This window comes from Bos mutus, chromosome 13 (assembly GCF_027580195.1).
Source record: "Bos mutus isolate GX-2022 chromosome 13, NWIPB_WYAK_1.1, whole genome shotgun sequence".
NCBI lineage: Eukaryota > Metazoa > Chordata > Mammalia > Artiodactyla > Bovidae > Bos > Bos mutus.
Genome location: NC_091629.1, coordinates 68035125 through 68061026, shown reverse-complemented (window position 1 = coordinate 68061026; position 25902 = coordinate 68035125). Strand labels below are relative to the sequence as shown.

Sequence of the window (25902 nt, the reverse complement as noted above, 5' to 3'; positions counted from 1 at the left end):
GCACTGGAGGCAGAGGAGAAACCAGGCAGGCCGTGGTGAGAAGCTGATTAGCTGGACTGAATGATCACTGAATGCGCAAAACAGAGAACACAGGGACCTTGATGTTTTTACTTTATCCTGAAAATGACAGGACATCAATGAAGAAAGCAATAGGATACCACTAGAACTATCCAACCAATTCAGAGAGTTTATCTACTTTTCTCTTCCCCAAATGTACTTATAACAAGGAAAAATTTGATTTTATAACAAATAGAGCATGGCCTCCCAATCAAATGTTCCTTCATCAGACATGGACTGTAACTCCAGCCACATTAAGTGGGTAGGTCAGAAACCACCACTTCAAATAATGTTAAGGAATAATCAAACCAAAGAGTTCAGATCCCAAATGTACAGGAGAGGTCTTACACATCAGTGAAGAAGATGACGACACACACCTACTAACAATGGGAAATGGGCACAAGACAGGAACATGCAATTCACAAGGGAAATAAATAGTTCAAAGCTCTTAATGTCCCCAATGACTGATGTAACAAAAATTACACAATGTGAAATTCTTTGTCTATTAATTTGGCAAAGACTATAGATTCATACGGACAAGGCAATGGCACCCGACTCTAGTACTCTTGCCTGGAAAATCCCATGGGCAGAGGAGCCTGGTAGGCTGTAGTCCATGGGGTCACTAAGAGTCGGACACGACTGAGCGACTTCACTTTCACTTTTCACTTTCATGCATTGGAGAAGGAAAGGGCAACCCACTCCAGGGTTCTTGTTTGGAGAATCCCAGGGACGGGGGAGCCTGGTGGGCTGCCGTCCATGGGGTCACACAGAGTCAGACACAACTGAAGTGACTTAGCAATAGATTCACAGGGCGTCCCAGATGGTGTAATGGTAAAAAATCCACTTGCCAAGCAAGAGACTCGATTTTGATCCCTGGGTTGGGAAGATCCCCTGGAGAAGGAAATGGCAACCACTCTGGTATTCTTGCCTGGGAAATCCCATGGACAGAGGAGCCTAGAAGGCTACAGTCCATGGGGTTGCAAGAGTTGGACATGATTTAGTGACTAAACAATGACAAAGAGATTCAAAAAGCCCATTTTTGATGAAGGTGTAGGGTTACAGTCCCTCTCATAGGCTGCAGGTATGGGTCCTTTTCGGGAAAATTCAGCAATTCCACTCATAGGCATTTATCCTGCAGAAACATTTAGACAAGTATTTATGACATACTTAAAAGAACATACACGGTAGCATCATTTTCACTAGTGAGACATCGCAAACCACCCAGACATCAATCAGTGAGTATTAGATAAGTGAATTATGACGTATCTATAGACTGAGATTACAGTGTATCTTTACATGTCTGAAAAGGATGAAGCGGACCTTTTTACAGTCATTTGGAAATAAGTGCAGGATTATCCTATAAACTCCATGAAGGCTGAGACCATGATTATTTCCTTCAATACTGGATAGTCAGAGCCTGCCTGGCTTAAACTAGGCACTCAACCTGTGTGGAACAGATGGAGATTTGGTTAAGCAAAAAAAAAAAATTACAAAACATTATACAGGATAATTCTATTTTCCTTTTTTTAATGGTTAGTTTATTTTCCATTCATTTTTGGCTGTGCTGGGTCTTAGTTATTGTGTGCAGGCTTCCTCTAGTTGCAGAGAGCGGGGGCTACTCTCTAGCTGTGGTGCTCTGGTTTCTCACTGCAGTGGCTTCTCTAGCTGTGGAGCATGGACTCTAGGGTGCACGGGCTTCAGGAGCTGCAGCTCACAGGCTCTACAGCGAGGGCTCAGTAGTTGTGGTGCATGGGCTTAGTTGCTCCACAGAATGTGGAATCCTCCTGGACCAGGGATTATCGAACCTATGTCCCCTGAGTTGGCAGGTGGATTCTTATCCACTGCGCCACCAGGGAAAGCCCCATTCTCCTTTTTGTAACACACATGCCTGTATTTTTTACACATACTCTATGGTTATTGCTGGAGAGGGTGACTGGGACAGGACTTTTTAAATTTTATATCTTGTTCTCAACTTTATAAATGAAAACTGTAAAAAATGATTTTGAAATGAATATGTATTAATTTCTGTAAGAAAAAAATAATCTGTAAGAATTATGTACATTCTTTTCCCTGTTGGATTGTAAAGTTGGGTATAAGGCAACTGGTGGAAACAGTTTTGGACTTAAAAAAATCTTCTTTGATGAAGCTGGGCAGGAGTGGGAAGTAGGTGGCCAAAAGGAAGTCAGGGAAGGAAGGGGCTGCCTAGGGTGCACTTTGAAATCCAGGGGTTCAGGCCTAAGATGATTTTCTCTTGAAGCTTACAAACCATGGTTGTTGTTTTTTTTATTTAACATTTATTTTGGCTGCATCTGGTCTCAGTTGCAGCTCGCTGGATCTTTGCTGCACCATGTAACGACTGCCCTTGTTCTGATGCACAGACTTTCTAGTTACAAAACACGGTTTCTCTAGTTTCAGTACGTGAGCTTGGTTGCCCCATAGCCTGTGGGATCTTAGTTCCCCAACCAGGGATCTAATTCACGTCCCCTGCATTTCCAGGCAGATTCTTAACCATCAGATCACCAGGGAAGTCCCAAGCTATGTGTTTTTTAAAGGAATTTGGATGTGCTTAGGAGGAAAAGGGTTAGAGTCACCATTTACGGACCACCACTTGCTATGTACGGGGCCCTTGGGCAAGCACACTGCCTACCTAATCACAAACTAAGAGGTTCAGAGGTTGATGAATACATCTTCCCAGGAGAAAACAGAGACTTTGAGTTTAGACATTCGAGACCCATCACGCTCCAAGGTCCATGAGCCTCACTGTTCTACCAGGATGGGCAGGGAACTGACCAGCTGGCCGGCAGGAAGGGCTCCACCCATGAAGCCCACTGCCCTGCATCCAGGAAGCTGTAGAGACCTGCGCTGGGCGCTGCATGGGGTCGTCAGCACCTTAACCACCCACTTATCTTAGTACACATGGTGGAAACAATGAAATCTTTGGACCACACTATCTCTATGGAGTCCAACTTAGTTGTGCGGTTTCAAACTAAGAAGGCAGCTCAGAAATGTCCTTTAAATTCAAAACAGGGCTCATGTGAGTCCTGTTAGTCCTACAAACGATGAGAATTTATTTGTGCTCATGGTTCTCTGAGACATAAGGCAAAAGTCTTCAAAGGCTGACAACACACACAGGAAAAATATAACAAGACTGAAGACCAAGAGCTGCTTTCATTTTCCGAGAGAAGTATAAACAAAATCTTGCCCTCGTTTAATCAGAAATAAAATGTTCATAATTGACTGTCTGGAAAGAGACAATCTGTTTCCATATAACCTGAAATCTTGACCCTCTGCTCTGCTGCACAGAAAACTCTTGAAGAACGCTAGTACAGAACTGCACATTGCCCCTACTGACTTAAATATTAACTTACATATCATATAAGGTCAATTACGGAGAAGGCAATGGCACCCCACTCCAGTACTCTTGCCTGGAAAATCCCATGGAGGGAGGAGCCTGGTAGGCTGCAGTCCATGGGGTCGCTAAGAGTCAGGCACGACTGAGCAACTTCACTTTCACTTTTCAGTTTCATGCATTGGAGAAGGAAATGGCAACCCACTCCAGTGTTCTTGCCTGGAGAATCCCAGGGATGGGGAGCCTGGTGGGCTGCCGCCTATGGGGTTGCACAGAGTTGGACACAACTGAAGCGACTTAGCAGCAGCAGCAAGGTCAATTAAGGATGAACAAGAGTAAGTACTGGCAGTACTGTTTCTTCGGTCATTTAAATTTTTAAAAATATTCCAACTTAAAGTACACATGCTGTTATACAGTTTCATCTTCAGTATCCAGTTCAGTTCACTTGCTCAGTCATGTCCGACTCTTTGCGACCCCACGAACCGCAGCCCGCCAGGCCTCCCTGTTTATCACCAACTCCCAGAGTTTACCCAAACTCATGTCCATTGAGTCGGTGATACCATCTAACCATCTCATCCTCTGTCATCCCCTTCTCCTCCTGTCTTCAATCTTTCCCAACATCAGGGTCTTTTCAAATGAATCAGCTCTTCGCATCAGGTGGCCAAAGTATTGAAGTTTCAGCTTCAGCATCAGTCCTTCCAATGAACACCCAGGACTGATTTCCTTTAGGATGGATCTCCTTGCAGTCCAAGGGACTCTCAAGAGTCTTCTCCAACATCTTCAGTATAAATAATGTTAATGAGGATGAGAAATGTATGACGTTCACAGCATCTTTCTCTTCCACAAATCTCAAGAAACTGTGGGCCCGAAGGCACCTGGAGACTGGCAGTGGCCGCCTTCCCTGAGCGAGGCCAGGGATGAGGTGACTGCGGCTGTAAGCAGCAGCTTCCAAACTTTCTGGACTGTGAATCACAGCAAGAAAATCAAAGTTTCACAAACTTATCCTTCCTGCATGCAAGACACTCTGATACTTTCTATCTATTTCTCTTATTATTATTGTATTGATATTTTGTGTGAGTGACAGTCTGCTAAACTAACTTCATGACCCACTTATACGGCCACTGCCTTAAATGCTGTCGTTTTCTTGGACCCTGTCCCACGTGGGCCTCTCCCTCTCCACACACGTCCTGGACTCACCCCATCCACCCCACCTCTCTTCTGGCTCCAGTGACCATCTGTCTGTGAGGACTTCAGCCCTGATCCTACTTCTAAGGGCTCCAGACCCATACATCTAATTGCCCACTGGACAGTTCCACTTGGACATTTCAAAAGCAACCTTAAAACTACGTCCAAGAATGTATTTTATGATGACTGTCACCAAGCCTTGATAAACAGCACCAGCTTGGCTATCCAAGCCAGAAAACTGGGCCTCATCTTCCATCTCTTCCCTCCCACAGCCACTTAAACACTGAGTCCTGCTTATTGTAACTTCTAGATTACTCAGGAGTCCTTCCACTCCTCTCTCATCATCACTTGATGGGGCGATGGCCAAAAGCCTGCAGCAGTGCTCCACCCCACCACAGTCCATGCTGAAGCCAGGGTGATCTTTCGGAAATGCAGACCTTGTCAAGTGACCTGCCTCAGTGGGAGGTGATGGGCCCCAGCTCTCGCACTGGGGGCTTCTCCAGCCTTGGCTCTGGCCACATCTCCCCCTGTTCTAGGCGGTGGCTCTTGTGTCTGATACACATTAGAATCACATGGATAGCTTTAAAAAAACCAGGCCTAACTTCAGGACAGTTGAATCCAAACCCCATCAGTGACTATACTGGATGGCCAGAGGGCTCCCCGTTTCAGCTCTATGGAAGGTCTTCAGGGACTTCCCTGGCAGTCCAGTGGTTAACACTTCGTTCTTCCAGTGCAGAGGGCAGCAGGCTCAAACCCTGGTCAGGGAACTAAGATCCCACATGCCATTTTCATGGCCAAAAAAAAAATGTTTTTTAATAAAAGAAAAAAAGAATTACTCTAAGGAGGGTCTTTGGCTCCTGGGACAAGCTCTCACTTCCTTACTGTCTCACAGCCTCAGTCCCACCTTATACTTATTCTTTAGGTTCTTCTTTGCTTAAATGTCCTCTTCTCAAGGGTCACCTCCCTTCACCCTCCAGGTGAGGTCCCCTGGCTCTGTCTTTCTATCACAATCTATGGGCTGTCAAATCTCCCAGCCTGGCACCAAGGGCTGCTCAATAAAGACCTACCAATGGGTACAGAAATGGTTAATTCTAGAATCAGATACGCTGAAGCTATTGTTGAGGAAAGCTGGGAGGGAAAAAAAAACAACCCCCAAACACCACTGATGTACAAGGCATAAACTGACATCTGTAACAGAAGTTCTCCTCGTTTCCGTGGGGTGCGTGGGTTTGGCCAGATGAGGCTAGTTGGTGCCTGAAAGTGAAAGTCGCTCCGTCATGTCCGACTCTTTGCAACCCCATGGACTCTATGTCCATGGAATTCTCCAGGCCAGAATACTGGAGTGGGTAGCCTTTCCCTTCTCCAGGGAATCTTCCCAACCCAGGGATCGAACCCAGGTCTTCTGCATTGCAGGCAGATTCTTTACCAGCTGAGCCAGTAGGGAAGCCCAAGAATACTGGAGTGGGTAGCCTATCCCTTCTCCAGGGGATCTTCCCAACCCAGGAATGGGACCAGGGTCTCCTGCATTGCAGGCAGATTCTTTACCAACTGAGCTATCAGGGAAGCCCTACAGTTGACAGTGTCTTCCTACAAAAGCTTCCCAGGGGAACATGTCTCATTCTCTGCCTCTTCCCAGTTCACCCAGGACAACAGACAAGAAATCCGCGCCCCCAGCGCCCACCAAAACAAACGAGATAGGGGCTTCCCTGGGGGACCTTCCAATGCAGGAGGCGGCGGTGGGGTGGGGTGGGGGGGTGATGGTTCCATCCCTGGACGGGGAGCTAAGATCCTACATGCCTTGCAGCCAAAAAACCAGAACCTGAAACAAAAGCAATGTTGCAACAAAGTGAATAAAGACTTTAAAAATGGTCTACGTCAAAGACTTGAGTTGCCCAAAATGACCAAAGGAAATCAGAGGAGGATGGATTAGGTCTGGGTCCATGTCCCTGCCTCTCACAGGAGGAGTTAAACAGTTCACAGGGACACCTCAGGCTCCCACTCCTGCAGCAACGACGGCACCGCTATATTTCACACGGCGCTTATTAAGGTACCCATTAAAGTCTTGCTAGTAATTGAAAAAATTATATATGTGCGAGGAGAATGAGTTAATGTTCACAGAAGAACCTTTACTCGTGCACCTCCTGACTCTTTACTTTCAAGGTGTGCCTTAACCTTGCATTTTTGTGGGGTTCTTTACATCTTATACGTGGGCTTAAAGTCACATTTGAGATATAATTCCATTAGCCACACAAGCAACTTCAGAGGCTATTATGTTGCATCAACTTTTTCTGTAAAAAATAAATTGTTCAGGATATTATTCCTGGAACAGAATAAATTCTTGGAATTACCGAGTAACTTATGTGCCGCACCACTGTTCCAAGAACACATTACTTATTTTATCATGACAAAGTCAAGTTATTAATCTTCTGGCTTCCATTTCAACAATGAGAAATTCTGCGAGATGCACAGCAGACACCTGCATTCCATCTCAGTTCAACTTTATATCGTCCATAAACATCTCTGTTTTGGACACCTCATCCAAACAAATGCTCACGGAATACTCGATGTAGCATTCGATTTTATGAAACTATAAAAGCTCCTTGCTGTTAATTACAGAGACAAATGTCCCATCACACATTTGGTTACCAGATAGCATAATTAGTTTTCTCCATTAACCTTTCAGATGTAAAATTTGATTTCCAAGTTAAAAAAAAAAAAACATTGTAAACCCTTGGAATTCAGAGAACACACTATATATTTGTACATGCTGGGGGAAAAAATTGCAATACTAAGAAAACAATTTTATGAATTCTTATTTACCAGGATACTGTCTGGAATCTTGAAAGAAAACCTGTCTAAACTTCTTCCCGGTTTTAAAATATATGCTCAGATACGCACGCAGTTAGCCGTCCACTGTGTGGAAAGGAGGTGCAGTAACCTGACCATGAACGGAATGTGCCCTTTGATCTCTCCCTTCTCGGAATGGTGATGCAGCTGAGTCAGTCCATCACAGCCTCTGTCTTTGTTGTCCCCCTTCTCTCAGGGCATCTGAGAGAGAATGGTGAAGGAAGGGCATCCAGGCTTTTTCCCCACTCAAAGCTAAAGGACCTGGACTTCCCTGATGGTCCAGTGGTTGAGAATTGGCCTGCCAATGCAGGGGACACAGGTTCAATCCCTGTGTCCGGGAAGATTCCACATGCTCCAGGGCGCCCAAGCCCATGAGCCGCAACTACTGAAGCCCATGCATGTGAGTGCCGGGCTCCACAGCAAGAGAAGCCACCGCAATGAGAAGACCACTCACCGCAAGAAGAAAGTAGCCCCCGCTCGCCACAACTAGAGAAAACCGTGTACAGGAACCTAAGCCCAGCACAGCCAAAAACCATTTTTTAAAAAGCTAAAGAACCCCACAACCCTGGCATGCTAAGGACCACACTCTGGCTCACATGTGCTGGAGGCTGATGGTCACAGTGACCAAGTGGGAAGCTCTCGACCTGCATGTGTATTTATGATGCTAACATCCAGAGGGTGCGATCCTAACCTCCTTCAAAGTGTAAGGCAGTCCTGCCCAAGAAAACCTGCTCGGCTTAACAAACCATCCCACTCGGATCAGCTGATAACTGGAGGCAAAGTACATTTCAACATGTTTTAACATGGTACTCATTTATCCAAAATTAGCAACCCAGAGTCTACTTGTCGCCAGGTATTGTGCCCTAGGAACAGGAAGCTCAAAGTCTTGCCCTGCAGGAATTCAAGCTGAGACTCGAGGGTCAACAGAGATCTCACAGACAAGGCAGTTAAGTAGACGTGATGGCAGGCAGGGATCAGCGCCACAGTACTGCAATATTTCAGGCATACCTTCACACGGTGGGGTCTAAGTCTGCAAGACCCTGGGGCAGGGGCAGGAACACACACAAGGGCATCCTAGTCTTGAGTTCAACTTTAAAAGGGGGCCAGCTATTAACTTAATAGGAAAGGAAAAAACGTGTAATGAAAAGTAACCGTGGACTTCCCTGGTAGTACAGTGGGTAAGAATCCACCTGCCAATGCACAGAACACAGCTTCGATTCCCTGTCCCGGAATATTCCACGTGCCTCAGAGCAGCTAAGCCTGTGCACAGCAACTACGGAGTCAGCACTCTAGTGCCTGTGAACCACAACTACTGAGCCCTCATGCCTCGAGCTCCACAACAAGGGAAGTCCATGCACCAACCCAACAAAGAGTAGCCCAGCTCTCTGCAACTAGAGAAGGCACGCGCACAGCAATGAAGACCCAGCACAATCAGAAATTTTAAAACAAATGGAATTAATTACTTTAAAAATGATTATTTTCAAAAAAAGAAAAGTAACTGTTCCGTTGGGTATTTTACTCCTGACATGTGAGGTCCAGGTAACTCCTGAGACGGACACGTAGATTTTCATCTTGTGAAGCCAAGATGGGAGCTTGGAGGTAAAAGAGGTGAATGATAAAGCTTCAGAGTAGCTGATCTCACTATTTTTAATTTGAAGTGGAGCTCCTCGCTGATTCACTGAGCATCCTTGGATGTTTGTAATGTGCCCAGCATGGTGCTGCGAAGTGGGGACACAGGAAGAGAGAGAGAGAGAATTAAACTGGCAGTGCCTTCACTTTGGTAGAAATGGTGTGGAAGGAGATGGGAGGGGGGAATCAAAGAAGACTGCCTGGAAGAAGCAACGTCAACTTGGAGTCTTCAGGGATAAGAGCTAGCCAAGCACAGAAGAGGGAGCATGGTGCAGGTGCAGGGTTGCAAGCAGAGGAGGTGGTCAGTGCAGGAAGTAAAGAGGGGAAGCGAGGCGGCTGCAGGAGTGGAAAGTGGTTTGGAGTGGCTGAAGCATAGGAAGTGGGAAGAGCTGTCTCAGGAATCAGCCTAAGGCAGGCAGGTGGTAGTTCCTGTGGGGTCTTAATCTGTCTTCTGAGTCCTGATCTTTGAGCCAGAGACAATAGGAGGTTCAGCTGGAGGCTGGGGAGAGTGCGATCCTCCAAGGGCCCTCCAGGCGCCCCTGCATCAATTACCATGGGTCCCTGCAAGCGTCCTGCTACTGCATAACCTTCCTTTGTAGGTAGTGTTCTCTCCAATACTGTTAAGAATAACAGACGTGCTGCGTAAATGTCCTAGGTCTATTTTTAACTTTGAGATGCGAAACACACTGTTCCCCAGTCTTTTTTCCCCTTATGAATGACCATACTCTTTTCCTCCAAAAGGAAAAAAATCCATATTCCCATGGGAACCAGGGAGGCTAAACTGTTAAGACACCTCCTTAGAGTCTGTCCCTTGTGAAGATTTGTTCTAGCAATGTGGTGGTGATCGGTGGGGGCAAAGCCAACTCTTATAACCCCACAAGTTTAACTCACAGGGCGGTCGCTGAACCACCCCGAGCTTTTAGGAGAAACAGAAAGAGGTGTGTGTAGACGCACACATCGGGGGTGGGGACGGGGGATCCAAATGGGACAGTTCCAGGGTCTGTTGCCATCTGATGCATGGATTTTCTTAAATGCAGGTAGGAAAACCTGCTCCAAGTGGAGCCCGAGAACCAGTTGGTTCTAAACATGGGCTTACGAACAGGGCAGGACCATCTTCAGCCCCTTTGTAAAGTTCTGCCAAGATCGCGGTGAATTACAGAGCCAGCAAAACATGTTATTTTTCAATTTGGGTTTTCAACACGTCGTTGCTTTCGTATGTGAGTGCCTCTCCTTTTTTTGTCTTTACTAGATTTGAAAAATAAAAAATTAGGTTTCAAGTTGTCTCTCACCCATCAACATCAGAAACCCCCAATTTCTATGCTAGTTTAGTATACGACCAAAGCTTCTTTGGTTAAATGAGACATGTCTTTGGCTCACTGCTGCTGTGGCTGCTAAGTCGCTTCAGTCGTGTCCGACTCTATGCGACCCCATAGATGGCAGCCCACCAGGCTCCTCCGTCCATGGGATTTTCCAGGCAAGAGTACTGGAAAGAGTACTGGAGTGGGTTCACTAACCATCTCTAAAATATGAGGATGGTGCTGTATTTTAAAGCACATCTTCAGAGTCCTACACAACTGTATCAGTGTCCAGTATACTCACGCACGGAGATAACATGGATTTGAGTACCCATCATGTGGGGTACTTATTGTATTCAAACAAATCACTGTGCTAAGTGATTTGTTTCTAAAGCAGTGGTCCCCAACCTTCTTGGCACCAGGGATCTTTTTGGTGGAAGATGACTCTTCCATGGACCGGGAGGGCAGGGCATGGGCTTTGGGATGATTCAAGGGTATTAAGTTTACTGTGCACTTGCTTTGTAATCTAACGCCACCGCTGGTCCAACAAGAGGTGCCAGTGCACGGCCCAGAGGTTGGGGACCCCTGCTCTAAAGGATTCAAAAAAGAGTTCAGGTCCCACTTCCTCTGATCCTCCAATGCACAGGAGCAGAGGTGGGTTAAAAACAACCAGAGTTCAACATGGGATGTGTTCAGGGTGACATGAAGCACAGAAAGGACGCGTACAAAACAAGGAACTACTACAGGCAGTCTGCGGTAAATGCTGCAGGAGAGCGGCATTCCTATTCAGTGCTGAGGTGCCCAGAAGAAAAGATAACCTCTAATTCGGAGAAAACGGGGACAAAAACAAATGCAGTGTTTTCTAGTTTGAAAATGTGTTTCACCGCAAAGGATGTGTTGTGTGCTGTAGGGGCACTGGATGAGAGATTAGGATCTCCATCAGCATCTCATTAAAGAAGAGAAAACCCTCACGAGTCTGTCCAAGGTGTGCTGAACTGTTAACCTGAGATTCAAACCAAGGCTTCACCAACCACAGTAGACATTAAACAAACCTGAGTCTCTTTCTTCCCAAATGGGTCCCGGGCTTCCCCTCTACCAAGCTTTTGGCCACGCCGTTCCTTCTACCTCCGGTGGGGCCCCCTTTCTCACCTGAAATCCTACTTTGCTAGGGGTGGGGGGGGGTGGTAGTGGGGCCCAGGGAGGTGAGTTACATCGAAGATGAAGATGGAGATGGAGATTAGGGGCAGATTGGATACACTGGATATACTGGATAAACACTAAGTTAAGGGGTTTCAACTTGACCCTAGAATCCATGAGAAGACAGTTAAGTGTCTGAGCATGGGGTAAGATGATGAATTACATGTTAAGATCAGCTTTTGTGAGAGGAAGGCGGGGATGGGGAGGCAGCTCCGGCACAGGGAAAAGAGGACAGAATGAGATGTCAAAGGATCCAATTTTAAAGCCTAGTCAGCTACTAATTCCTGTGTGACTTTGGGCAAGTCGCTGTCATCTCTGAGGTCAGCTTCCCATTTGTATTCATCTAAGGGATGTAACACCTACCTTCTGGAGGGGTTGTAGTATTAACTCAGTGATTAGTGGAAGTATGAGACAGCCTAGCAGCAAAAGCTCTCAAACTTCAGGCAATAAAGTGAGTCCTCTCCAAGGATGACTAAGCCTGCACCCACAGCCACATAAGCGCAGGTACTTATGAGCACTTATGTTCAAAGAAGCCACCAGTCCTTAAGGCTCCTCAAGAGGCTCTCAGATTGGACTTTGCTTGCTCTTGTTTTTGAAACCATTTCTGGACCCACAGTAGAACCAGACATAGCATCAGTGCTATAGGAATTCTCCAAAACCATCTGGACCAGAGGCTTTTCCACGGTGCTGAGGGCACCCTGACCGTTCTGCAGAGGCCAGCAGAGGAGGTGTGACATGCGACAGGTGTTCGGGACATCCTCCACCTGCTCCTGGCTGCTCTGCTCCCCTCCAAACTTTGTACCCATGGGAGTTCATTTCAACAAGCTTACCACGTGGATAAGAGAGTTTTGGAGACAACAGACCCTCGTTTGGATCCTGGCTCTGTCACTGAGTTACTCCATGAAAACCTCAAATTTCTCAAAGTGGGAATAATAATACTTTTGGGGGACAATTAATGGGATAACACGCAAAGTTCTCCACATGGGGACTTCCATGGTGGTCCATTGGTTAGGACTCAGGACTTTCACTGCTGTGGCCCTGGGTTCAATTCCTGGTTGGGGAACTAAGATCCCACAAGCCTTAAGGTGTGACTCCCTCCCCCCTCCCCCAAAAAAAACTCCCAAAGCAAAGTTCTTAGCGTGGTACCTGGCGCCCAGACAACTTGATGAATGAAACTACTCTGGTTGGCTGGATTCCTAACTTCAGGAGACTCTTCGACGAGATTCGGGGGACCCTGAAAGGGCTGGCTGTCGTCAAGAAAGTCATTGAAAGATTCAAAACATCAGAGATCTCAACCCTGCTTGCTCAGCTCGGCCTACTGCACCTTGAGCTTCGTCTTCCGAAAGCTGTTTCACAGACTCAACATTAAAGAGAACAGCCAGCACAGCATATAACCGGATCTGACTAAACAAATGAATGGGACCAGACACCTGAAAAGACATGTTTCACATCTACTATAATACTAAACCTAGGACAAAATCTAGATATAAAAAGATTTTCCAAAATGTTTGCTACTGTTATGGATAATAAATTCATTCTTGCATTAAAATACTTCCTAAAAGTGCCCCGATGCTGGCTGAGGTCTCTCCAATGATCCCTGGATTTGCCCGGCTCAACCAGGCAGAGGGAAAGACCTTGGGACAGGAGTCCTGGGTTTAGTCCAGGATCTGCTACTTATGAGCAAGTCACTTAACTCTGAGCTTCAGTTTCTTCCTCTGGGCAATGGGAATAATGACATCCACCCAGGCTACACACAGGTCCGTTGTAAAAGTCATGAGACTGAACTTCCCTGGTGGTTCAGTGGTTAAGAATTCACCTGCCAATGCAGGGGACATGGGTTTGATCCCTGGTCCAAGAAGATCCCACATGCCATGGGGCAACTGAGCCCACAAGCCACAACTGCTGAGCCAGCACTGTAGAGCCTATGCTCTGTATCAAGAGAAGCACCACAGTGAGAACCCCCGCCTGCCAAAATTAGAGAAAGCCCACACCCACGGCAGCCCAAAACAAACAAAAAAAAAATCAGGGGATGTGGACCTCCCTGGTGTCCAGTGATTAACACTCTGTGCTCCCAATGCAGGGGGGCTGGGTTCGATCCCTAGTCAGGGACTAAGATCCCACATGGTGAAACTAAGAGTTCGCATCCCGCATGTTGCAACAAAGATCGAAGACCTCAGCTGCCACAACTAAGACCTAGTGCAGCCAAAAAAAAAAATCATGACAGCTGGGCCAGTACTGTCCAAACTACAGAGCGCAACCCTCACTTAGAGTCTGATTATAGTGATACTCAGCTCTCTTCTGAGGCTCCCATCACCTCTCCCACCTGGAATCTTCTCCAGCTCCCCTGCCTATTCAAACCCTCCCCAAGGTCACAGTGTCGCCTTTCCAGCACTCTCCAACCCACCCGCATTGTGATCCTTTCCTTCTAGCTCAGCTTTTGCCCTAAAGGCTCACGTCTGTCATTTAACACACACACACATGCTGTGCTGTGGGGTGTTCCCAGCTCACACAGACTAGTGAGGTCCCAGTGATGGCACCTGCCCCTTGGGAGACCTGTGGCAGCCTCCCTGACACCTCTAGTGAAAGTCCCTCAGTCGTGTCTGACCCTTTGCGACCCCATGGACTATAGAGTCCATGGAATTCTCCAGGCCAGAATACTGGAGTGCGTAGACTTTCCCTTCTCCAGGGGATCTTCCCAACCTAGGGACTGAACCCAAGTCTCCCGCATTGCAGGCAGATTCTTTACCAGCTGAGCCACAAGGGAAGCCCAACACCTCTAGTCTTGTCTACAAGCTCGGATAGTGAGGACTCTTAGAGATTTGCTCTGAGGGGTAAATGAGATCCTTCTTGTCAAGGACTCGACTCAATGCTGGGCACACAGGAAGTGCTCAGACTACTGCAGTTGTTCGGATGACTGAATTTTGCTCCTTCACTGTGTCCTGAATTTGTTCAACTGGATTTTCTATATTTTTGGCTGCACCAGTTGTTAGTTGCAGCATACGCAATCTTCACTGAGGCATGTGGGATGTAGTTCTCTGACCAGGGATCGAACCCAGGCCTCCTGCATTGGAAGCACAGAGACTTAACCACTGGACCACCAGGGGAAGTCCCTGTCCAGCTGGATTTTAATCATTGAGAGCAGGATCCCTGTCCTATCCACTTCTTTGGTTGCCCTCAGTCCCACTCCCATTTCAAAAAAGTGCTGACTTTGTCATACATTCTCAAAAAAAAGAGAGAAATCTGTTACATTGATCAAAAGGAATTAAATTGTTTTTCTCCAAAATAGTACTCAAATCTTCATAACAACCCATCACGGCCAGCCGGACAAAGCACATGTCCACAGGGTAATCTCTCCTGACCCTGTCAGCAAGTTAAACATGTGGGAGGGACGCTCAAAAAGCTCGCAGTCAAGTTGTTCACACCACTGAGCCATCCTACCCTGCTGAATATGCTGCCTTAGTCAACAGCCTAAAAATATCCCAGGGAAATTGATTTGAGGTGGGAACCTCTGCCAAATTCTGGAGCGCTCTCTTTCCCTGAGACATGAACCGTAATCTTACAGGTGCAGATAGTATCAGATATGACACATATGGACATTTGAACACAGAAAATCCCATGCAGCATGCCAAAGGCCCTGTTTGAGGAATGTGTTACAGGTCAAACAGTTCTGCTGTTTTGCTAACAATCTCCCTTGCGTGTCACAACCTCATGCAGAATTCTACACCACGATGAGTAATATCACGGGTGGACTCAAGCCATTTACAAAGCAAACGTGAATGACATTTGCAAAAAAGAAGTATAACCTAAAAAAGTCCCCTTTATAACACCATCAACAACAGAACTGTGTTTCATACGTTATCAGTAACTATCGCTCTAGAAATCAGTTTGCATAATCGTTTGCTCCTCCAGTTTTGTTTTTTTCCAAATTGACCTGAAGATCACAAAATAGAAATGTTCTATGGAAGCCATATCCCACTTTCCCCAGAATGAGCAAAAGACTGAGAATAACCCAGGCACTTTCACAATGTTCCATCTTTTGTCTCTTGATGTCTAAGGCCTCTGTGACCAACAGCGACTCAGAAACTTATCACAAGCCTGGCCTTGCACTGATGTTCTCTTATCTTCCTGGGCTCGAGCTAGGAAAGATGAAGCCAAGAGGCCTCCCCCTTGGAGAGTTTACCTCTTACCAAGTCCCAAGCACTGGCGCCTGCTTGCTCTACATCCTTCACTCTCTCGTACCCGGAGTCCACCCACTGTATCGCATCCTCACCCTTCTCCAAGTACCCAGCAGACAGGGGGAACAGCCTGCTGTGTCAGAGAAGAACTAAACCAAGGATATGATGTTCCTTTTTTTATGATAAATGCACCTCTTTCTACTAATTGGCAAGTTCTTCCTTTCAAATGGTTAGATTGAGTGGTGCTTTGATATAGAATTCCGACTGATCGAGGTAAGGGAACTGAAAATACAGGATTCTGAATAAGTGGAAGGAACTGAACAGAGTACAGTCCAGGAATGTTCTCCTCCTGGGTCTCAGCACCTCTCTTGACTGTGAACCTTTTGGGTTCTAGACCCTCAGAACAGAAAACAGGTGCTGAGAGCAGTGCTGGCCGCAGCCACAGTCTCTGCCTGGATGGAAAGATCCACACACCTTCGGTGCTTGCTGGTGGAAGAAATGTCATTCCCCTCCTGTTTTACCTCTGTTCCAGTGGTCCCCCACCTGTTTGGCACCAGGGACTAGTTTCATGGAAGACAATTTTTCCATGGACTGGGATGGGGAAATGGTTTCAGGATGATTCAAAAGCATTCCATTTATTGGGTACTTCATTTCTATTATTATTACATCAGCTCTACCTCAAATCATAAGGCATTTCAGATCCCAGAAGTTGGGGACCCCTGCTCTATTTAGTACCCATTTGACTTCTCAGTCCTTTGCCACCCGCCCTTTCTCTTCCTTCAAGCAAGATCAAGAGAACCCTCAACTGCCTGGCTTCCTTGTTGTTTTAACTGGCAGTACCCTGAATCTGAGCACCCATCTTGCTTCCAAAAGACCTACTATGTGTAAAATAGATAGCTAGTGGGAAGCTACTGTACAGCACCGGGAGCTCAGATCACTGCTCTGTGATGACCTAGATGGGTGGGATGGAGGAGGAGGTCCAAGAGGGAGGGAATATATGTATACATTATAGCTGATTTACATAGTTGCACTTCCCTGGTGGCTCAGATGGTAAAGAATCTGCCTGCTATGCAAGAGACCCAGGTTCGATCCCTGTGTTGGGAATATCCCCTGGAGTAGGGAACGGCAACCCACTCCAGTATTCTTGCCTGGAGAATCCCGTGGCCAGAGGAGCCTGCCGAGCTACAGCCCCTGGGGTCACCAAGAGTCAGCTACAACTGAGCTAACACTCACTTCTTCACTTTTCATAGCAGAAATTAATAAAATACTATAAAGCAATTATCTTCCAATTAAAAAAAATTTTTTTTTTTAATGACCTATCAACTCTCCCCAGAGACATGGCCATTCCGGCCCTTGCTTTCAATGGCTCTTGCCAGGACTGTCTCCCACTTCTGCTTCCTCATGGGGCACCCAGCTCTCACACTGCCACCCAGGCTCTAGGAGGTGTTGGGGAAGGGTACAGTGGAGACCCAGGGCCATGATTTGTCCTCCACTCCGACCTCACAGGTACTCCATCCTTAGTGGCAAAATCCTAATTTGTTTCATTTTTGGTTCCTCTGTCCATGGGAATTTTCAGGCAAAAATACTGGAGTGGGTTGCCATTTCTTTCTCCAGGGGATCTTCCCGACCCAGGGATCAAACTTGTCCTCTTGTGTCTCCTGCATTGAAGATGGATTCTTTACCCGCTGAGCTACTGGGGAAGCCGTTTTGGCTTATGGTCCACAAGTAACAAACTGCATGGATGGGCAAGGCCCCTCGGGTACAGTTTCTGTACTAAAAACCACACGTGGACAGAGCGGCATCATTTTAGGGAACCTACTCATCCATCACGAAGTTACTCTTGTCGGATGGCCTCAAGGTGCTGCTTTGCTCCACTTGGCCCTGGGGTGGGTCAGGAAGGAGGGTGGTGAGAGCAGAGACTGGCCTCCCCTCTCTGACATGGTGTGAAGTGAGCATAGAGCTGGGCGGACGAACGAGGAGTGGCTCCGTGATCACCAGTCCTACCTAGAGGTGGTTCGACGGACCATCACACTTTCCTTTTCCTTCTGCTTTTTGGCTGGAGAGTTAATTTAATTTTGTCATGGCAGGATTAGCAACCAGGCCACAGTGGTGAAGGGACATTATCATCAGACAGCATATTAATCCTCTACCCCACCCAAGGAGGAAGCAAAAACCAAACAAATAGCAGCTTTCTGGAAATTGAATTTCTGTTATCCAGATGTCAAAGATGTAATACCCCAATTACACAAACTATTGCCAATGAAGCATGCCAGCGAATATGCGATGTAAATGGGGTGAACACAGAGCCACAAAACTGCACGGTCAGCTTCTGGCTCCGGGAGTGAGTGATAATTAGCACTGTGTGTAGACACTAATAAACATTTATGTCTGAAATTACAACTTTTAGCCATGTTAATAAGGGATCTATTGGCAATCTGTAAAATAAAAGGTCTTGAAAAGAATGTCATACATTAAGCGGTGGCAGACATTTCCCATTCTGGCACAATCTTTTCTTTTCCCCCCTTCCCCCTAATTGCAAATGGCCACACTGTTTTGCTGAGAAATTAATTGACATAAGAACCTACCTAAAAAAATGGGTTGTGTCTCTTTGGCCTCCCCATTAACATCGCTGCTGAAGTCTGAGATCTTATAGACCTCATGGTGATAATCTGGGGTGAGAAAACAGCCAAAAATTAGAATTCTAATGACCTGCAAGATATGAATAAGCAAGAAAGGCGAGAATCTCATTATATACATTATGTGTAAGCTACACTTCATAATTTTTTGAGATCTCAGTTCATCACAGAATTTGCAGTCCCTGGTAATCCCTACCGCTCTGCTTACTCTGGAGAAGTACACAAACTTGAAACTATTCTTTTGACTTTAGAAAACAGCTCTGCTTGATCACACAGTTTTCACAGGAAATTTGGTCCACAAATGCCAATTACATACCAGGCTTCTTTTCTTCCAAATGACAAGTATTTTTATAAGGAAAAGAAAAAACCTTGCCCAATCATAGGCCAGGAGAAGATTCCAAATTTATCTCCACAACCCATTTGCATGAGTAGATGATAGTACGCTTCAGAGTTACCTGGTACTCTTAGTTTATCCAGAGAAATCCTAGCCTTTGAGCAGCTTGCAGGCAAGCACACATGAAAAATACTGATTTGTTATTTCAAATATAGTATAATTTGGAATAAGTAAGCGAGTCTTGCATTCGGCTACCACACTTCAACATACAATCGTTTAAGTTCTAAAAATGCACCTGCAGAGCAGAGAGAAAAATCAGACCCGTAATTTTTTTTTTTTTTAAAAAGGAAAAAGACAGACTTGCTATGTCAGTCAGACTTTAAAATACAGTATTTTACAAGCTTCTCTAAAGAGGCTACTGCACTTTGGCAACTGTTTCCAAAAAGTAGGATTGCTTAAGTAAGAAACTAGACAATCCTTCTTAACAGTGATTCCCTTTTGGGGGCCTTAGCCCTCCCAGAACAAGGTTTACAAAACGTATCTCACTTTTAAGATAAAGTAGTAAGTTCCATGAGTTTGAGCAAACTCCGGGAGATAGGGAAGGACGGGGAAGTCCGGCATGCTGCAGTCCATGGGGTCACAGAGTCGGACGCGACTGAGCAACTGAACAACAAAGTAAGTTCCCTGAGGTCATAAATAAGAAAGCTACCTAGATTCCAAAATGAATCAGACAGACCAACAGGCCAGTCATAAATGGAGGTGCTTTTAAAGTACAAATGACTGAGAAATCAACCCTGCTAGGGATAAAAAAACTGTACAGGGTAAAAAGCAAAGCCAAATATTTTGAATATGTACAACTACGCCAGGCTTTTCTCATCAAACAGTATCCAAACTAAATCGGAGTTAACAGATAGTAGATCTTCAAAATGTCTATAATCAAAATCAGTTTCAGACTAACCGAAAGCAGGCTTTATTGAATCTACACCATAGTTAGCTTAGCTGGAAATTGCAATCGCCCTCTAATTTTCATCAGCTTACATGTGACTTCTCCAGGTTGGTAAAACAATCGCCTTGCTCTCTAGTCTGATGCCAATGCTAGATACTACAACAGAGGAACAAAGTGGACAGGTTCTCTGGTTTGGTTTTGACTTCAAGCTGACTTAAAGACGACACTTAAACAGGATTATTCCAAACTCAATATTGGGACTTGTGACATGATGGGGAGAAAAAGTCACCTGCCTCTAATTTAAAGTGACACAATGCATTTTGATAGGCATAATTTTTTGTCTGCCCTTACATTCTTATCGTTTTTTGAAAAGTCAAATCAGGAAAAATAAAGACTCTTTTAACAAGTCACCGAACACAGGCAAGACTATTCAACTTTCCTCTCCCCTCATAAAATAAACCCAAGCCCAGAGACCGCGGTGTACACCTGTTAAATCGTCAGGGACCGGCTGGATTTTTTGTTTTTGTTTTTCTCTTTTTAATGATATTTATCTGACTGTTACGTGATCTATTCGAAAACATCTTTCCTGCCCAAATAACATATTCGGGAAAGATGCTGCATGTCATCAATTCTTCTCTGGGCTTGGACACCTAATGAGCTTCTTTCTCGGTCTTACAACAGCCACCACCACCTTTTCTCCTTTTTGCAGGAGGGGAGGAAAAAAGCAAACCAACCCCAAACCACCACGACCACTGGTCCGGGTGGGTGTCCGCACGGCCTGATGGAGACGCGTCCTCCCCCACCCGGCCGCCAAACCACAGGAGAGGAATACCAAAGAAGGCTCCCCGCTCTCCAAGTGTCATTGTTTGCTAATTTCCTGATGTGCCCTCCGACTTGTTTACGCGGAATCACATCCTGCCTTCCCCCTCACCCCCAGCCGCACAACTTTCCTCGCCGCCCGGCGTGTGTGCGGCCGAAGCCCGACTCGGGGAGGGGACCCGGGGCGGGGGAAGGGGGGGTACCAGGAGCCCCGGCCCTCGGAGTTGGCCGCACCGGGGGCCGGGGGCTGTTTACGCGGCGGCCAAGTCCTCCCTCGGCCGCCCGCACGCCCCCCGCCCGGCCCGGCCCGGCCCCGCTTACCTCGGTTCACCAGTTTGAAGCTCTGGGATTTCCTGCTCCGCTTCCTCTCCGAGAACTCCATGGTGCGGCGGGCGGGCAGGGCAGGGGCTGCGGCCGGGGGCGGCCGGGCGGAGGGGAGGGACAGAGGGAGCGGCGGCAGAGGCGGCGGCGGCGGCGCTGGCTCTTGTCACCCGGCAGCGGGAGCGCGGGGACCAAGGTCCGTCTCTTGGATCCGCAGGGGGGAGGCACAAGCAAGGGAAAAACCACTCGAGCCCGCCCGGGGGCTGCGGCCGGCGGGGCCGGGAGAGAGGCGCTCTCCCGGGCGAAGTTGCCCCCTCCTGGCCGCCGCTCAGCTCGCCCCCCGACCCCGGCTCATCCCCGGCTGCCTGGCTAGACGCCGCCGGAGCCGAACTTTCCGTTGGGGAGCGAGTTGGGGGCGGGGAGGGCGGGCCGGGGCTGCCGGCGCCCTGGGCGCTCGCCGCGGGCCGGCCTGGGTACAGCTCCGGACGCGGCGGCGGCGGCGGCGAGCGCGGCCCCGGGGACGCGGCGGGAGGGCCGAGGGCGGCGGCGGCGGCGGCGGCGGCGGCAGGGTGCGAGCCGGGTCGGGGCGCTGACCGCCCCCGCGGGAGGAGGGGCGCCGGGAGGAGGCGGCGCCGCCGGGACCCCGGGGCCACCTGCTGGCGGAGCGCGGCCGCCGCCATCCCCCGGGGCCCGGGCAGCCGCCACCCACCGGCCTGGCCGCGCAGCGCCCGGAGGAGGAGCCAGAGGCCGCGGCGCAGCGCCCTCGGCCCGGCCGGCCCACCCGCCCCCGGGGACCGCCGTCCCTGCCAGGCGCTGGGATCCCGACGCCGGTGTCTCGGGGGCCGGCGAGTCGGGGTGCGGCTGCCCAGGGGGGGCCTGGCTCCCGGCTCCGAGCTCGCCTGTATCTTCCCGGGGCCGATCTTGTTCTCAACGGCTCTGGGTGTCGGCGACCCTTCTGGCCAGCCCACTCTTCTCGCCGTGAGGTTCAGGGTGTCGGAGGGCCAGACACTGGTTTCAGGCAAGTTTTAGGGGGGGGGCGGAAATCAACCAAAACCCAAAAACTTACCCATCTGAACTCTGCAAGGAAAAGAGATTTTAGAATTTACTGATCAGCCGAGTATGGAAAAGAGTGAGCTTTAGTTCTTTACTCCAATGCGAGGAGGGATGTAGGAAGATTGGGAGTTAAGTTCAAGGAGAGAACTTCGAATGTGGGGCTTGGAGAGGGTGGATGGGGTGAGCAATGCGACGTCAGTGGGTGCCCCACCTCTCTTCTGACTCTTAGGGAAGACATGGCCAAGGCAGGTGCAGAGGAGTCTGCCATTGGGTGTACTAAAGCCAGAATAATCGGCAGGAATGGAAAGCTTGTGTTAGTTTTATATTGTATTCTTTTCTAGGGAGTTAAGAGTACACTCCATTGCTTTTTCACAACAACTTTATTGTGGGGATGGAAGAGAATTCTATACCAGCGGGGACTGGCAGGTCAGAAATGTGATCTGATAAGCTGAAAAGTACCGCCACCAAACTGGGCATCTCTAGACGCAAATACAAAGAGAGTAAAGAGATGGACGTCGGAACCAGCACTGTGACAAGTTCAAGTGACCTCAAAAGAGTGGAGAGGAAATAAGGGGGGAGGGTATGTTGATAAATGCGGTAACACTGCCAGTCTTACTCAAATGAGGAGGCTCAGGACTCACTCTTTTTCTTTTTTTATAATTTTGTGTATTATTTATTTTTGGCAGTACTGGGTCTTCCTTGCTGGGCAGGTTTTTCTCTAGTTTTGGTGCTCAGGCTTCTCTTTGCAATGGCTTCTCTTGTTCTGGAGCACCGGCTCTAGGGCTCAAGGACTCCTTAGTTTCAGTTCCCAGGCTTTAGAACACAGGCTCAGTAGTTGTGAAACTTATTTGCTCCGCAGCACGTGGGATCCTCCGGTATCAGGGGTCGAAGCCGTGTCTCCTGTATTAGCAGGCAGATTCTTTACCATGGAGATACCAAGGAAGCCCCAGGAAAGACAAAAAGATAAGTTGGAGGCAACCTGCATAAGCATATACACACCAGGAAATCAAGGAACCAGGTAACCCGTCAAATGGCAGAAGCAGAGCCTGGTATACCTTCTGAGGTCTTACGTTAGGCGGTACATATGTGATAAGTGATATGGGAGGCTTGTTTCAAAGTGAGAAAAAGGACCGTTCAGGGGACTTCCCTGGTGGTCGGGTGGTTAGGACTCTGCACTTAATGCAGGGGGCTCAGGTTCCATCCCTGGTCAAGGAACTATGATCCTGCATGCCAGTGCAGCAGGGGCCAAAAAAACAAGAGGAGTGTTCCTTCTGTTCGATAAAATGAACCCTTAAATAAGAGGTTTTAAATTTTTTTCTCACTGTCTCCTTGGAGATTATATTCAGAGTTCAGGGCCTTTTCCTAGAAAATATGTGTAGGACAAACAAAATTGTATACATTTTTTGGAGTTCTAAAAGGTAGCAGAAAGGATTAAAGTGATAACAAGGGTTGGTCAACTACTCTATTTGGTTTTCTACTGGGTTTTTTTGCCTCTCTTTCTTTAAAATACCTGAAGGTGTTTTGAAGATTTCTAAAGAAACAGAGCACCTGATTCTGTCCCCTGGGCAGGGACCCCTTCTTTCTTTTTTTTAGTGCCTTTAAAAATGTTATTCCAGAAGCCACAGGCTGAGGACTGTACTGATTGAAGAACATTTAGGATTGTTCATGCCTTGGAGCATAAAATGAGACTTTATTATGCTTGCTATGATAAAATCATTGAAGGTACCATACCAAGAAGCAGATCCCTAGGGGGTTATTAACAACTTAGCATTTTCAGTTCAAGCGGGAATATGAATTCCGTTTGCTGAAGAAAATATTTTTTATATAGTTAAGAAAAGATATTTCATTGTGATAATGTTTTAAAATAATGATTGTTCTTCTTGACCCTTTGTTCCTGGCTCAACAGAAATGGTCTGTGAGCAAGTTGGTCTACAGAGGCCATAGATCAGGCCTGTCCTATTAACAGGTAGAGAAAATCAACAAATATTTGTTTATTCTCCACATTGTGCAAATCACCATGCCTTTGTATAACAAAAAAGATAATATATTCAAAATTACCGTTAATAAAAGATCTAAATAAGAGGGCTTCCCTGGTAGCTCAGTGGTAAAGAATCTGCCTGCCAATGCAAGAGATGCTGGTTCAATCCCTGGGCCAGGAAGATCCCCTAGAGAAGGAAATGGCAACACACTCCAGTCTTCTTATCTGAAAAATCCCATGAACAGAGGAGCCTGACGGGATACAGCTCATGGGGTCCCAAAGAGTCAGACATGACTTAAGCGACTAAACTAGAACAAAAGATTAATAATGATGTTTAATTAGAGATTGCTTTAAGTGGTAGATATTAGTTGCTTGAGCTGCCATACAAAATGCAATAGATGAAGTGGTTTCAACAATTGAAATTGACTTTCTCATGGTTCTGAAGACTAGAAGCCCTGGATTCAGTTCTGGCAGAATTAGTTCCTGGTGAGGGCTCTCTTGTTGGCTTGTAGACAGCTGCCTTCTCACAGTGGTGGAAAGAGAGTTCTGATCTCTTCTTATAATCCCATCATCAGTGCCCCACTCTCTTGGCCTCATCCAAAACCTGATTACCTCCCAAAGGCTCTACCTCTCAGTACCGTCACGTTTGGGGGTTAGAACTTCAACATAGGAATTTGGGAGCAGGGAACACAATTCCGTTTGTAGCAGTATTTTGTTTGGTATTTGGTTTGATTTGGTTTTTTTGGCTGCCATGCAGCATGCAGGATCTTAGTTCACTGACCAGGGAACTTGTGCGCCCTGCAGTGGAAGCGCAGAGTCATAACAGCTGGACCACAGCAACAGTATGTTGTTTTTGAGTTTTTATGTAGGGGTGTTCTGCATAATCCTACCGGAGATGTATTAAGGTCATTTCTCTGTCTCAATAGTTCAGGTTTCCCCAAAGATTTTAGAACCACAGGTTCACATATTATTAAAGCTCTGGCAAAACTGGTCAAATATTTTATCATATGACCATTCTAAAATTCAGTTGATTATAGATAAAGATTAGGTTTTAATCTCTGATAAAGGCAGGTAATTTGGCCAGAGAATATTTAAGCAACCTTAACCCTGATTTTTAAAAATCCTTTTCTGAAAACTCTGTCCTGAGAAGAACAGCATTATGAAGATCTCCATCTTTATTTAGAGCCCTGCTGTCCAATAGAAATATAATGCAAGCCATAAATGGAATTTAAGGTTTTCTATTAGCTATATTTTTAAGAAGTAAAAATAAACAAGTTAAATTTATTTGAATAATACTCTTATTTAACCCAGTATATTAAAAATATTATCATTTTGATATACAATCAATATAAAAATACTTAGTGATAAACAATTTACATTTCTTTTTCTTTGTACACTGTTTTGAAAATGGTGTGTATTTTACACTTAGAGGACAAACCAATTCAGATTAGCCAAGTTCACATATTTAATAGCCACATGTAGCTAGTGCTACCACATTAGACAGCTCAGATTTCCAGGAACTATATGATTTGAACCACACTATGTACATAGATATGACTATAACCTGGCTGTTGTTTATGTAATAACCCTCAAAAAGATAAGTGGGATGGTATTATGGCTTGAGGCTGTTTATAATCTTTGATTGGAGTCTCTGGAATTGAAAATCGTGTCAGTTGATTCTGGAATCCTTCAGGAAGATTAATAAGTATAAATATTAACTTTTCATTTTGTGACGATCACCCATCAGAAGGGTCATGGAAAGAACAGAAGTAAGCCCTACTCTAGACTCAGTTTATCACTTTGTTGGTGGCATAACTCAAGTTTCCATTTTCTTTTACTTCATGGATTTTAGCAATTGTAACTTAGAGGAGGTAATATCTATAAGAGATTACTTAAGTGAAAATGAGATCTTGAAATGTGCCACCAAGAACATTACTGTATATTTATAAGAGGCTTCTCATATAGGAACTCAAGAATACTTATACATCATCTAATGCTCTTAATTGCTATAGGAAGTTGATAGGTATTAATGTTCCAAATTTGCAAATGAGGAAAATCCATTTTCATGAGGTTTTTTTTTC

General features: G+C 46.5%; 1 protein-coding gene across 9 annotated transcripts in view; it reads right to left on the bottom strand.

Moving 5' to 3' along the window:
• Nucleotides 1-20994, bottom strand: part of BEND7 (BEN domain containing 7) — an 87161-nt gene extending 66167 nt beyond the window's left edge. For 7 of the 9 annotated variants that reach the window (XM_070381937.1, XM_070381939.1, XM_070381935.1 and 4 more), the window contains exons 1-2: nucleotides 20791-20994; nucleotides 18320-18403 (exon numbers count right to left, since the gene is read on the bottom strand). In XM_070381937.1, the coding sequence (XP_070238038.1) occupies nucleotides 18320-18403; nucleotides 20791-20851 (145 nt within the window). In that variant the 5' untranslated portion in view covers nucleotides 20852-20994. Of the gene's footprint in view, nucleotides 1-18319; nucleotides 18404-20790 lie in introns of those variants that run through there. The other 2 variants (XM_070381934.1, XM_070381941.1) reach the window with 2 other exon arrangements.
• Between the last annotated feature and the right edge of the window lie 4908 nt (nucleotides 20995-25902).